At 42.1% G+C, this 13,660-nt stretch overlaps 1 protein-coding gene across 1 annotated transcript; it reads right to left on the reverse strand.

Moving 5' to 3' along the window:
• Positions 1 to 7,257: 7,257 nt before the first annotated feature.
• LOC136828194 (uncharacterized) lies at positions 7,258 to 12,742 on the reverse strand. Its single transcript, XM_067086040.1, has 2 exons — positions 7,598 to 12,742; positions 7,258 to 7,376 (listed from the first exon to the last, which is right to left on the reverse strand). Exon 1 carries the CDS (start codon positions 11,986 to 11,988, stop codon positions 9,556 to 9,558), a length of 2,433 nt encoding a protein of 810 aa, XP_066942141.1. The 5' UTR covers positions 11,989 to 12,742; the 3' UTR covers positions 7,258 to 7,376; positions 7,598 to 9,555.
• Between the last annotated feature and the right edge of the window lie 918 nt (positions 12,743 to 13,660).

Consider the following 13,660-nt stretch of genomic DNA (forward strand, 5'->3'; position numbering starts at 1 on the left):
TTCAGTTTCGGTTAGAAATCTTTCCAGTATGTTATAAAGAACAGATAAAAGTTAAATTTTCCAGTAAAACTAAAGAGGCAGTAGGCGTAACAAACCTCATGTATCCCATATAGGTCTCCTGTTGGGAAAAATAATTGTCTCGTCTCCTTCCAGAACCGGTTATATACGATGGCTGGACAGCTGCTGACACGATTTCATCAGCAAACGAGAATTCGTCTATATCGTAAAATTACAATTAGGTTTCGTTTTAAAGTTATCCCACATTTGATAAGTTTTTTTTTTTTTGTTCCATTTCTAGTTGAGAAAACGACTATTTTATGATAACAGATCAGTGTCGAACTTTGAAACCTAAAAAAAAAAAAACACCTCTTCAAGTGTGGAAACACTAAAACTCATTTCCAGTTCATTAAGAGCGAAGTTAAGAAAGAAAGAAGGAAAAATTTAATAGAATACGTGAAATATCAGTCTTTAATAACTCAACTGGTCCGTTGGTATAGTGGTCAGTGTCGTGGAATGTCACTCAGATGTCGCTTGGGGTTCGCGTCTCCCCCAGGGCGATGAAAAATCACTGGCTCTGTATCATGATCAGTTACTGCTGCAGTGTTGGGGGTGTCTGCTGCGGCGGGAGGTTTAAACCAACATTCTTTGGAAGCGTGGATTTCAATTCAGTGCCCCCTTTTGTGTGCTTGTTCCATGTGAAGAGGTTTCATTTAATAATAATAATAATAATAATAATAATAATAATAATAATAATAATAATAATAATAATAATAATAATAATCTTTGGAAGCTTGAATTTCAAGTCAATGATCCCTTTTGTGAGCTTGTCATGTGAAGAGGCTTCATCTACCGAAATAATAATAATAATAATAATAATAATAATAATAATAATAATAATAATAATAATAATAATAATAATAATAATAATAATGATTTGTACCCGGCTTTGCGTGTCTCCATACTGAAGAGGGGGGATGCATGACACTCAGAAATTGAATGTGGATTTCTTAAATATATTTGTTCTCCAATTCATTGTTTTCTTTCGCGTTTATTTCGTCTTCCTCCACAACCTGTCACATTATGTAAGAAAATCCTCTCCTTACATTAAGGAAACTACCTTCACTTCCTGCGTTTTCCTTCCCCATCTGTGCTTAGTCAGCAGTTCTTGGTTCGCTCGTAAACTAGATTTCAAGAGTTTTTTGCGCCTTCAATTTTTTTTCCTTTACTCTTAATTTGTGTTTAATTCTAACATTCTGCCTTTTTCAAATCCAGATAATATTCGAATCTGTCATTTTAATATCTAAGCATCTTCTAGTTTTCTTGTCACTTAGACGACATTTAAGTGCAACAAAATCAGGTTTTAGTTTTCTGTAAAGGAAAACTATTGAGATGGCTATGTCTGTCCGTCCGCACTTTTTCTGTCCGCTCTTTTTTCCGTCAGCACTTTTTCTGTCCGCACTTCTTCTGTTCGCACTTTTTTCTGTCAGCACTTTTTCTGTCCTCACTTTTTTCTGTTCGCCCTCAGATCTTAAAGGCTACTGAGGCTAGAGGGCTGCAAATTGGTATGTTGATCATCCACACTCCAATCATCAAACATACCAAATTGCAGCCCTCTAGCCTCCTCAGTAATTTTTATTTTTTTAAAGGTTAAAGTTAGCCATAATCATGCTTCTGGCAACAATTTAGGATAGGCCACCACCGGGCCGTGGTTAAAGTTTCATGTGCCGCAGCTCATACAGCATTATACCGAGACCACCGAAAGATAGATCTGTTTTCGGTGGCCTTGATTATAAGCTGTACAGAAAACTCGATTGCGCCAAAGAAACTTCGGCGCAGTTTTTACTCGTTTCCTTTTGAAGAGGCAAGACTGAAGGGATCTCCAACCGCCTTCAACCACGGCAAAACTGGTTTGACATCATGAACTGCATTTCACATATATAACCCGGTGAGTTTTTCCCGCTACTACTTTCAGTTGGCAAAAAATACTTTCCTTTACACGCGTTTACTTAGTTACTGGTCTAGAAGGCGAGAATTCGAAGCTCTAAAGGGAAGGTCTGCACGAGAATGAATAATAATGAGAGAGAGAGAGAGAGAGAGAGAGAGAGAGAGAGAGAGAGAGAGAGAGAGAACGAAGATAAATGCAAAACCTGAATGGAAATCATTGCATTCTTCCATTTATTTACGTCTTTTCCGTGTCGTGGCAAAATGCGTAATGTACAATAGCCTTATATGACTCAAAACATATTGTTTCCTTTGTATTAAGAAAAGTTAATAAATGAAACAATAACAAGCAAATAAATATATAAAAAAAATAAAAAAAGGGATAAGTCGTTTGAGATGAGCAAATTTATGTTATGAGAATTAATGAGTATCAGAGTAATATATTCAAGAAAATTACGGACAAAACATAAGTCTGGAGGAAATTACTGTAAAAAAAGATGATAGTTCCAGAAATTTGTTTGAACACTAAGAGAAAAAACCCGCCTTGTAGAGGAACCAAGGTATCAAACAAAAAAAGCTTCACAAACAAACAGAAAAAACCTTCATCATGAGGTTAATTCGTGTCAAGGTTGAAGAGACTTCACCCAATTAAGGGAACCGTTTAACTTTTCTGCGACGCCGATTTGACGCAACTAACTCAGCGAAATGTTTAGTAGGAGGAATGACGCTTACACTCAGTCCGCTGAGAGAACCACCTTACAAAAGGATCCGTTTGTAAACGCTGCTAATGAGCTGAATAATTTTGTCTGGCGAGGCGTGGATCCTTTCTTGTGGTCCAAGGACTGTTGAATGATAGCTATTTCAACAGGTGTAGTAAGACGCTCCCGTCAGGAAAATGGCAAAAATCGGTTGAACAATTTGCTGGACAGATTCGAGGGCTGTGTAGCCTTCGCTGTTGAAGAGAGAGATGAAGAAAGCCCATAGTTCTGGTCGTAGTGCAAATCAACCAAGAAATTCGCTATCCACGAATTAAGAGGCCTGCTGATTCCTTAATGGCCTCTATCCGGTCAAATGGCTAACCCATTGTAGCGATCTCTGGAACCATGTCAGCCTGCTGTCAGTAATGGCACCGCAACTCTCTCTCTCTCTCTCTCTCTCTCTCTCTCTCTCTCTCTCTCTCTCACACACACACACACATATAGAAGTACAAGTCCATTGCATTTTCAAGCGATACACAAATTATATGAATCTATGATACCTAATTATGCGCCGAGTGAAAGGAAAAAAGACACATAATAACTTCTCTCGTGTTGCACACAATAGATTGAGCCACCAAGGTTCCATCCACCAGAATCATTTGCCTTCATTTCCACTCGCAAGCAACCGTGTTTGACTTTGCATTCATCTGTCAATCAAAACGGATTCTCTTATCATCAGTACCTATTTACGTCTCGAATCGTTGCGCCGCTCGTGCTCAGGGAGGTTAGATTAATATTTTCTAGCTATTTTTGCTCGACAGATTTGCTTTTATCGATACCAACTGCTAATTCCGGAGATGCAATATTTAACCCAACATCAATCTGTCATTTAGAAACTGTTTGGAAAGTTTAAATAAGCTTTTTTTAACTGGCTGAAGATTATAAAATATAGAAAATTTCTTTTCGTAACAAAAAATTCTTATTCAGTCACGATGATATTTACTTATCAGAATGTTGAAAATGTAGATTTCTCATCAAACAAGAAAAAGGTAAAAATTCAGAATATACATAATCAAAGTGTGAGAGGGCAAATTATTTCTTGCAATAGAAGACACATTCCATTTATTACAAAACCCATAACACGTTAATTTTGGGAAGATAGAATGATATATATACAGTATATATATATATATATATATATATATATATATATATATATATATATATATATATATATATATATATATATATATATATATATATATATATATATACATACATACATATCGTACATACATGCATACATATGTGTATGTGTGCAAACAGCTACGTAAGCACCACAATTATAATGCTTGAAGATAAATTACAATCATATTCATTGCTCTCGGATAAAACATACAGTTTTATGACATGCAAGCAAAGAGTAACTTTATACCAGCAGCTTTCTTTCCTATAGAGTCATATTGTAAATGAATAAAAAAACTGAGAATTTTTTCTTCCTTTTACTCATTCTATCATCCGGCAACATAGCATTCCCATGTGGAGTCTGCTTTTATAACAAATCGATATGCATTGATAGGCAAACACTAAAAACAATAAATGCAATCTGGTCACGTACACATGACTTCGATTCACGACCCAGAATGCTATGAATAAATAAGACACGACGTGGGAGCGTTCTCTGTCAATATCTCCTTCAAGGCCTCGCGCCTGATTTCAAATCCCACGTGCAAACAAGCGTCATAATTTCATTTCAAAGCAAACTTCGCCGTTAAGGTTGGGTGGACTTCGATTGCTGATAGTTGCATAAGAATAAAACCGTTCCGGCAGAGGATGTTGACTACAATTAAGAAAGCAAATCAACAGATATGAACCTGGCAAATGCAATCTACTATAAATTACGATTCAGTTGAAATTATATCTAACAAAATCGAAACCAATCTTGGCTTGTCAGTCCATGAAGTTGTTCTTTAAATCGAACCTCTGTTTGTTAGAATCACAACAGGAATTCCTTCGTCACTTTCATACTTAAACAGACAGAATCACAACAGGAATTCCTTCGTCACTTTCACACTTAAAAGTCTGAATCACAACAGGAATTCCTTCGTCACTTTCACACTTAAACAGTCAGAATCACAACAGGAATTCCTTCGTCACTTTCACACTTAAGCAGTCAGAATCACAACAGGAATTCCTTCGTCACTTTCACACTTAAACAGTCAGGATCACAACAGGAATGCCTTGGTCACTTTCACACTTAAACAGTCTGAATCACAACAGGAGTTCCTTTGTCACTTTCACACTTAAACAGTCTGAATCACAGCAGGAATTCCTTGGCCACTCTCACACTATTAGATCGCTACTAATGAACCAGTCCCATTCATCTAGAGCCCTGTGTCCTTGGACCTGTGATTGCATCATCAGTGCAACCGAGAGAACGTTACCATTAAACCCTTAATTAAATGGATGAAAGGCTACGCTTGTAACGATGCATTCCCTAGAACTAAGTGGCAATTCATTGGTCTGTAAAATGAGATAAGCAATTCAAAAGTAAATAGATGGGCTGACAAATTAAAAAAAAGACACTTATCACTTAGTGCATAATATCAAACGCTTTGGAAGGAAATAATCATATGCACACCTGCTCTCAATATTCCACAACTGAAATTAACATTTGAGACTTCATATTTGATTGTTTCAAGTAACTAATTACCCATAAATTGAATTAAGAGGAACTGTATAATAAAAAGTTAAATTACGAAAAATGTATCAGTAACTGGATCAATGAAAAAATACATAAAGTTATTTTGTAACAAATATACGAATACTGAAATAAGTAAATTTTATAATATTTTTAGGTGGAAATTACGGCTTCATTTTACAGCATTCCTAACAGAAACTCTACCTGGCAATGGAAGCTAAGTTAGAGAGAGAGAGAGAGAGAGAGAGAGAGAGAGAGAGAGAGAGAGAGAGAGAGAGAGAGAGAGAGAGAGAGAGAGAGAGAGAGAGCATATCTTGAAACTATTGCAACAGACATCTCTATTCAACTTAATGTGGCGAAAGCTAACAATTTTATATAAGTGTAATGTAGCATTAAGAAAATTAGGCTTGTGTAAGTAGATATGGTAAATAGAACTAGCGAGGAGGATTCGAGAGCAATTTACCTTCCTTATTTCCATATAAATGCGACACGAGTCTAGAAGTAGTGAAAGGTTGAGAACATTTCCTATCAACATTCTCCCTCGGGGGAAATGAGATTTCAATGCTGACTAGATAGGTATCTTGTATGGCGAAAGAGACGAATAAAAAGGTAATTTTCGAAAGTTATTCGCTACTGATTCCGAAGCTTTTATTATTATTATTATTATTATTATTATTATTATTATTATTATTATTATTATTATTATTATTATTATTGTTGTAAATTATGTAGCTTCAGAAAATCAAGTAACTAAACATCGTCTGTAGATGGGACTGTAAAAAAACAAGTAAAAAATGCACCGAAGTTTCTTCGGTTCATTCGAGTTTTCTATACAGCGTATAATGCTGTATAAAACTCTCAGCCATGGCCCATGAAAATCAGCCACGGTCCGGTGGTGGCTTGTGATGTTGGTACCTATAACGGTGCCATAAGTACGATCATGGGTAACTTTAACCTTAAATAAAATCAAAACTACTGAGGTTAGAGGGTTGCAATTTGGTATGTTTGATGACTGGAGGGTGGATGATCAACATACCAATTTGCAGCCCTCTACCCTCATTAGTTTTTAAGATCTGAGGACAGACAAAAAAAGTGCGGATATAAAAAGTGCGGACGGACAGACAAAGCCATCTCAATAGTTTTCTTTTACAGAAAACTAAAAGAAAATAACAATTGAATGAGTAAACAGACAGACCAATATTTGGATGTTCTGTGCATATCAATGCAATGCATAAGCTCCAATAAACGTCAAAAAAAGAAAAGATGAATAACCACAGAGGTAAAAATGAATTATTATCGCATTTAAACGTAGTTCCAGTAAACAATAGAATTCAGATACAAAGAATACCTGTACTTATATCTTTGTTACATATGATTGCACAAGACTTATGATTTGGGGGGTCGATTCCCACAATTGTGAAGAAATACAGCAGATTGGAAATAACTTTGACGACAAATATAACTGGAAATATGGGAAGAAGAGACACGAGGAACTTAAAATTAGAGTAGATTTACCAAGTCGATTTACTGCTTATTTCATTATTCAGCAGAAAATGAGTGCGGCAAGAAAACTGCTTAGTAAGTGCAAAGAGTTACCGAGATATTTGCGTAATATAATCATGCTATAGAATAATGATTATTGTCAGTGTTCCTCATCACTGGCTTTACGTATGTGTATGTATGTATGTATGTATGTATGTATATATATATATATATATATATATATTTTTACGTTTTTCCGTGGTTTTAGTTTGAAATATGCTCTGTGAGACAGGTAGCAACGATTTAAGTTAATTTAGCCTTGTAATTCTGACTTCGTGGGTACGGGAAAACGTAAAAAAAGAGGAAAACAAAGGAGAATTTCATATGAGCATAGAGCTCTGGTTACTGAGGGAAATATTACGTAAAACACGTGGGCACATTTAAAGTAGTGTATTTACATAAATGACATTAGTACGGGAGAGAGGAACTCAAGTAGATTGAATGAAACTGGGGAATCCCAGCCACAGTCGAGAAGCTTCCACGATAGGATCCCTCTGAAATGAGAGATATGCACATTATACGCCAGTAATGAAAATAGACAAAAGAATAATGAATTCGAAGCTGCACTGAGGGTGCCAAAGGAGTAATAAAGAATTAATACTGCCGATGCAAGAAGCGCACGGACATTAGACAAGGGAGATTTCTGGCTTTCTCTTTAAGAAAATATTACGAGACAAAAGCGTGACTGAAATGGGGCTCTTCCAGGGCACTTTACCTTAGCAGATTTTCCGAGGGCGTGTAGAAGGCGGTCCGTGGATGACTTGCGATTTCCGAGGACGAGTTCTTCCACGTGGTGAGATGCAAGGGCTTCCGTAAAGGGGCAAGGCGATGGGGACTCCTCGAAACTCCAAGCAATGGCGTGTGGGCTCGAGGAATACGGTCGAAGGACACGAGGAGAAGTATACTTTGAAAGGGCCACGTGGTTAGGATGCAAGGGCATCGATGGGGCCAGGTGTTGAGGACGTCTTCACAAGTTCACTCCATATCTTCCAGCCCGCGTGTGCCGAGACCTCGTGGGCTTTTTGCCTTTTATCCCCTCCTATGGGGCAGGGGGTGCGCCAACACAGATGCTTTGACTCATTGCACCTGCTGCCCGCAGGGGAGGTTTTGGCCTGTAGGAGAAACGCCCAAGCCAGATTACTTTTGCCTCGAAGGAAAGATCTTTATCAAAAATGGGAGCGCCTTTAATCTTTTAAACCTTGTTTTTAAGTCGATAGACAGATGGTCTATCGATCGGCCGGCTGGCAGTAAATGAACAACCAACAACAACAAAGGAGGGGGGGGAGGTAATTTGCTAGCGAATTCTTGCTAATCATAATACCTCCCCATACAAGATGATGTACATACCTCCTTCGGGTGTGTACATCGATATTCAAGAATGAGCGGCAAATGCTTTACGTTACTCTACATTCTGCCTTGCAATGAACTTTACTCCTAAGGGTTTTATGAAGCTTGGTTACTTTTAATAACACATTGGGACAATTTTCGTTAACAGAACGCAAAGTGATTTAAACACTTGCAAAAGAATAATTACTTTAGATTTGGTTACCCACTGGTAACTTTATAAAGTGACTCGAACAATTGTGAATTAATTAAGATTATAGGACCACATATATGAGGCTATGGCCAACAAATGAAAAGAAAGGTTATTGTTCAAGAATTAAAATACACGGTTACTTAATTTTAGATAAAATGCATGCGGTTAGTACAATCTGCCTTGAAGAGGCTGTGTAAATGAAAAACAGCGTTTATTTTTGTAAATGACATCCCCTTTTACACGATACTGTAATGACTATACATATTCGCATTGATAATTTATCTTCGTTTTAACGTACTTGGCTCAGCTATCGTTCAACGCGAGCTGAGGGATGACCCACACACCGGGAATTTGACAGTCGTGTGCAGGCGAGAGTATTCGCGAGGTTTTAATTCGCTAACCTTAAACTACGCTAATTTTATACGTCTACTGCCAACTCAATGTTATGACGGGGCGAGCAGACAAAAGATGTGGGGTAGGACAAACAGCGATCTTGGAAGGAATGGAAGGGGGAAAAGGGATAATAATAACAAAAGGAAAATTACCAAGACGTTACGAATGAAACTTGACCGCATATGAAAGGCGGGACACGTCCCTCAGAGCTTACAAAAGGGGCATTTAAATCACAAGGGCAAGAGTTTATGACTCGCGATTCATTAAAATAAAGATAACTAAATGACTAAAAGAAAGTAAATGATATTGGCAGAAGAGCTAAGGGAAAAGAGTGAGGGTTTTATTGTGTTAGGCGGGAATTTATCGTCCTTTGCCTATAAATTACGGCCCGGACTATCACTTCAGTCCCAGGGCGAGGAAAGTGCACCCGAAGGGCGCGACTCCTTCAGGAGGGGCTGACACGCTCGCCCGGTGCCTAGGTATGGGCGCAAGGGCGTGCCACTTCTCACTCTGTTATTCTTAATGACTTGTACATTGTGTGGGGAATGGTATCCCGTATTTAATTGCCTCTTGTGGGGATAATTTAAGGGAAGATTAATAGAAGGTGATAAGAGATAGAAGTTCCTGAGGAACGGAGGAAGATAGAGGAGGGTCTGACGTCCCCTTCTGGATTAGGGGTGCCAAGACCTTCGAAAATGAAATGGTGGCACAGGTGCCATGGGAGCTCTAGAGCTCTTTGTAAATTACCTGGAAATTCCCACGCCCGTGGTAATTTCGCCTCGAGTCTTTCTTAATGGGACAGTCGTCCTCGGCCGGGGAAGCGGAGGGCCCGCGACCGGAGGGCGGCACGGAGTACCACCTGGGCCTGCTGATGCGACAGCTGACGCAGGAGTGTTCCGTGCGGGTTCTACCATGATCCGTCGCGGCTCTTGTAGTTCATCGGCCAAGTGAGATATGGCAGAATCCTGACTTGCAATTGCGTCGGCGACGGGCTGAGGCAGAGAGGAGGCGGTCGGGGGTGGCGTGAGCGGCTCGCAGGTAACGATGACCAGCTCAGGCACGGGTTGCGAGGCCGCACCTGCAGGTGAGCTTCCGCGGTGGTCGGGAGGAACCGTCTCTCTGACCGACGCCGGTAGCGGTGCCAGGCCGGGGGAAGAGAGGGGGTCCTGAGTTGGATCCCGTGAAAGGAGATCGGCGTAGCGCTCTGGCGCTGGCACTAGGGCAGAGTCAGGCGCTATCAGGGGTTTCTTGGGCTCGTCGGTCAGGACGGACGAAGCTTGGCCCTGCTCGGGGCATGCAAGTGGCACCGGCAGGAATTTGGCATCTCCTGAAGGGAGATCTGATTGGGGCCCTAGCACTGGCACTGAGGCAGGGCCGGGCACTGAAATTGGATCGGGAACCGATCGAGGGGGCCACTGTACATCGTACTCAGGTGGCACTGGCGGGGACTGCACGTCCTTCTGGTACCCAGGGGGCGCCAGTCTTGACTGAGGAAGAAGCGGGGGAGGATTACTCGCGCCCGCGGCATGATTCGGGGAATGTGGACCCCTAGATTGTCGTGATTTCGGTGGGGACTGAAAGTCCTGTCCCAGGATGACGTCATAGCCTCCGGGGAGATGGCTTGCTACTGCAAGATTGCAAATTTTGGATTGGTGAGGCCTTGTGACTCTCAATTGGACCGTAGGGAGTATCATTTTAAATTCATTTATTCCCTCGATCGTGACGAGTTTTCGTCTATTGACGATAGCTCCGTAGGGAACTCTGTCCCTTCGGATGAGGGAGATTTGTGCGCCCGAGTCCTCGAAAGCAGTGACTCGGCGCGCGGGCCCGCTACCTCGTGGAGGGGCCACGTATACAGGCCCTTCGGCGGGAGGGCCTAATGACTGGGGATCTGTGACGGCCAAGGCGACGGTGGGAGTAGTTGATTTGTTATTGCGTGGGCATTTTGCCCATGCGGGAGAATGGCCATAAACCTTGCACGCCGTGCAAAAGGTCTGGCTAAAGTCTTTCCGCGCTGCCCCTGTGGAGGGCGCAGGCGAGTTATTTGTCGGTTTTCCGGGAGAGAGAGGAGCCGGTTTCTTGTTCCGGCACTGTTCGGAGGAATGCCCCGTTTTCTTGCAATAATGGCAAGTTAGGGGCTTGCCCGAGTTCCCATTTTTGTGGGAATTTGAACCTCCGAGGAGGGACGGGGGATTTATCTTCCGCCCCATGGATCCTTCTTGAGGGTGGTGGGTTTCCCACATATCTGCTATTCGGCAACACTCGGTGAGTGTTGCTGGGGCTTTTTCCACTATATGAGTGGCGAGGGCAGGAGGGGCGTAGCGCAGGAAATGCTCGAATTTAAACCGCTCGAGTACCTCGGCGGTGTTAGTGGCTCCTTCGGAATCGAGCCATTTTGTCAGCGCCCGCTCCGAATGGTACGCCCAATCGGACCAAGTCTGGCCTGCTTCTCTGGGCTGCTCTCTCCAACGTCTCCTCCACCGCTCGGGGGTAATCTCGTACGCCTTCGTGACTGCTTGGCGTACGGCTTCCCAGTTTCCCCGATCGTCGGCGGGAAGGGCGTGGTAGGCAACGAGGGCCTTTCCGCCCAGGAATTTAGTGAGAACAAGGGAGAGTTCCGCGGGGGAGAGATCGCAGCACTCCAGGACTCGTTCGGCCCTTTCAAGCCATACTTCGGGTTCGGACTCGGTCCATTTTGGCATGAACGAGTGAGCTTGGCTGAGGGCACTCATCCCCGCGGCAGGGGGCGGGGGGGTGGCGGGCTGTCGTTCTAGCATCTGGAGCTCGTGGGCGCGCTGTCGCTCTCGATCTTCCCATTCTCGTTCCTCCCTTTTCTCTTGGGCGATTCTGTCTCTCTCCTCTCGTTGTTCTTGGGCAATTCTGTCTCTCTCCTCTCGTTGTTCTTGGGCAATTCGTTCCCTCTCTCTCTCTGCACGTTCTTTATCCTTCTCCTGCTCTTGAGCGATTCGTTCTCTCTCCTCTCGTTGTTCTTGGGCAATTCGTTCCCTCTCTCTCTCTGCACGTTCTTTATCCTTCTCCTGCTCTTGGGCAATTCTTGCCCTCTCTCTCTCCTCACGTTCTCTCTCCCTCTCTGCACGTTCTTTTGCCTCTCGTTGCTCTTGGGCAACTCGTTCTCTCTCTCTCTTCACGTTCTCTTGCTCTCTCCTCCTTGGCATCGTCCACTCGCTCTTGAACCCATGCTCTCAGATCTTGCCCCGATAGTCCCATGTCCTTCCCAGCGGACATGTAGAATTTGAAATCCTCGTTTTGTTGGGCTCTGGTATTAGCCATCTTGAAATAATGGGTATATGATATGTCTGAGAAGACTTTTTGTTAAAATTGGATGTGTCTTGGAAAGACGGGGTTGTTCTTGGCGAACGAATTCTAATATGCGTCTCGGAAGACGTAGTTGGATTTTGTCACGCTCGGACTTGGCCGGCTGTAGCGTGAAGTTAAGGAGTTGTTCTAACGAACTAGAATGATCAGTCCCGTAAGGGCTTAGATGTGTGTGAACTACACTATATAATGTCTCAAAAGTACTTAATTTTGGGTTCCCGCAGGAATGAGAAATTCTCGCCACGTGCGACGTAGAATTTTTGTATGAGTCTCTGAGGACTGGAATTTGGAGAAATTCTCGCCACGTGCGACGTAGAATTTTAGGAGTCCCTGAGGACTGGAGTTTGGAGGAATTCTCGCCACGTGCGACGTAGAATTTTACGAGTCTCTGAGGACTGGAATTTGGAGGAATTCTCGCCACGTGCGACGTAGAATTTTAGGAGTCTCTAAGGACTGGAATTTGGAGAAATTCTCGCCACGTACGACGTAGGATTTTAGGAGTCACTTAGGACTTGGAATTACGATTCGTCCCTTAGGACTTAGAAATTACTAACGGGAAACCCAAAGAAAAATGTATGCTGGGAAATGAATGGGGGACAAAAAAAAAATGCTACACACGCGGGCATGGGCGGGGTGGGGTGCAGGTCGTTTGGCCAACACCGGAGGTATTTTTAGATTCTGGGTGAATGAACCCGTATATTTATATACCGTCTGGGATTCCGGAGAATTTCCCAGTCGTCTGAGAGGATAACAGTACAACGGCCTAGTAATTTTCCCTATAAGCGGAGTTTAAATTTCGCTTTCCTAACACCTAACTCGAATTCTAACTACACTGAGAGAATTTCAGCAATGCAAGCTGACTTCGTCGTGTCCCACGTGGGAATTTTATTCGCGCCTAAATAACAGTTCGCTAATTCGAAATGCGAAGTAAAATTTATCACAGAGGAATTTCTTTCGCACTATTCCTCGAAGCAAGAATATGGCAAGGATTTTAACACAGAGGAATTTCGCACTATTCCTCGAAGCAAAGGATGGTTAGCACTGGTTATTTCCTAACTACCTATCCTGAAGGCATGCATTAACGAATCTAATACGGCGGTTCTTTTCTCTCAGTGATTACATGCGTCCCTATTTCTAATTCCTAGGAACAGTCACGATTGTAAAAAGGTTTTGCTAAAATAAACACATTACTTACGTGGAATTTTCTGGATCTGTGTGCTGGTTTTACACAAAAGGTTCGTAATTGTCTCAGACCCAGCTTAGCTTTGCTAATAGCTGATCTGGCAAGTTGCAAATGCAAAAAGCAACACTAGGGGAACTGCAACTGCAAAACGAGATCTATGGCCAGGTCGCCATTTTTACGTTTTTCCGTGGTTTTAGTTTGAAATATGCTCTGTGAGACAGGTAGCAACGATTTAAGTTAATTTAGCCTTGTAATTCTGACTTCGTGGGTACGGGAAAACGTAAAAAGAGGAAAACAAAGGAGAATTTCATATGAGCATAGAGCTCTGG

This window comes from Macrobrachium rosenbergii, chromosome 42, assembly GCF_040412425.1.
Source record: "Macrobrachium rosenbergii isolate ZJJX-2024 chromosome 42, ASM4041242v1, whole genome shotgun sequence".
NCBI classification, from domain to species: Eukaryota; Metazoa; Arthropoda; class Malacostraca; order Decapoda; family Palaemonidae; genus Macrobrachium; species Macrobrachium rosenbergii.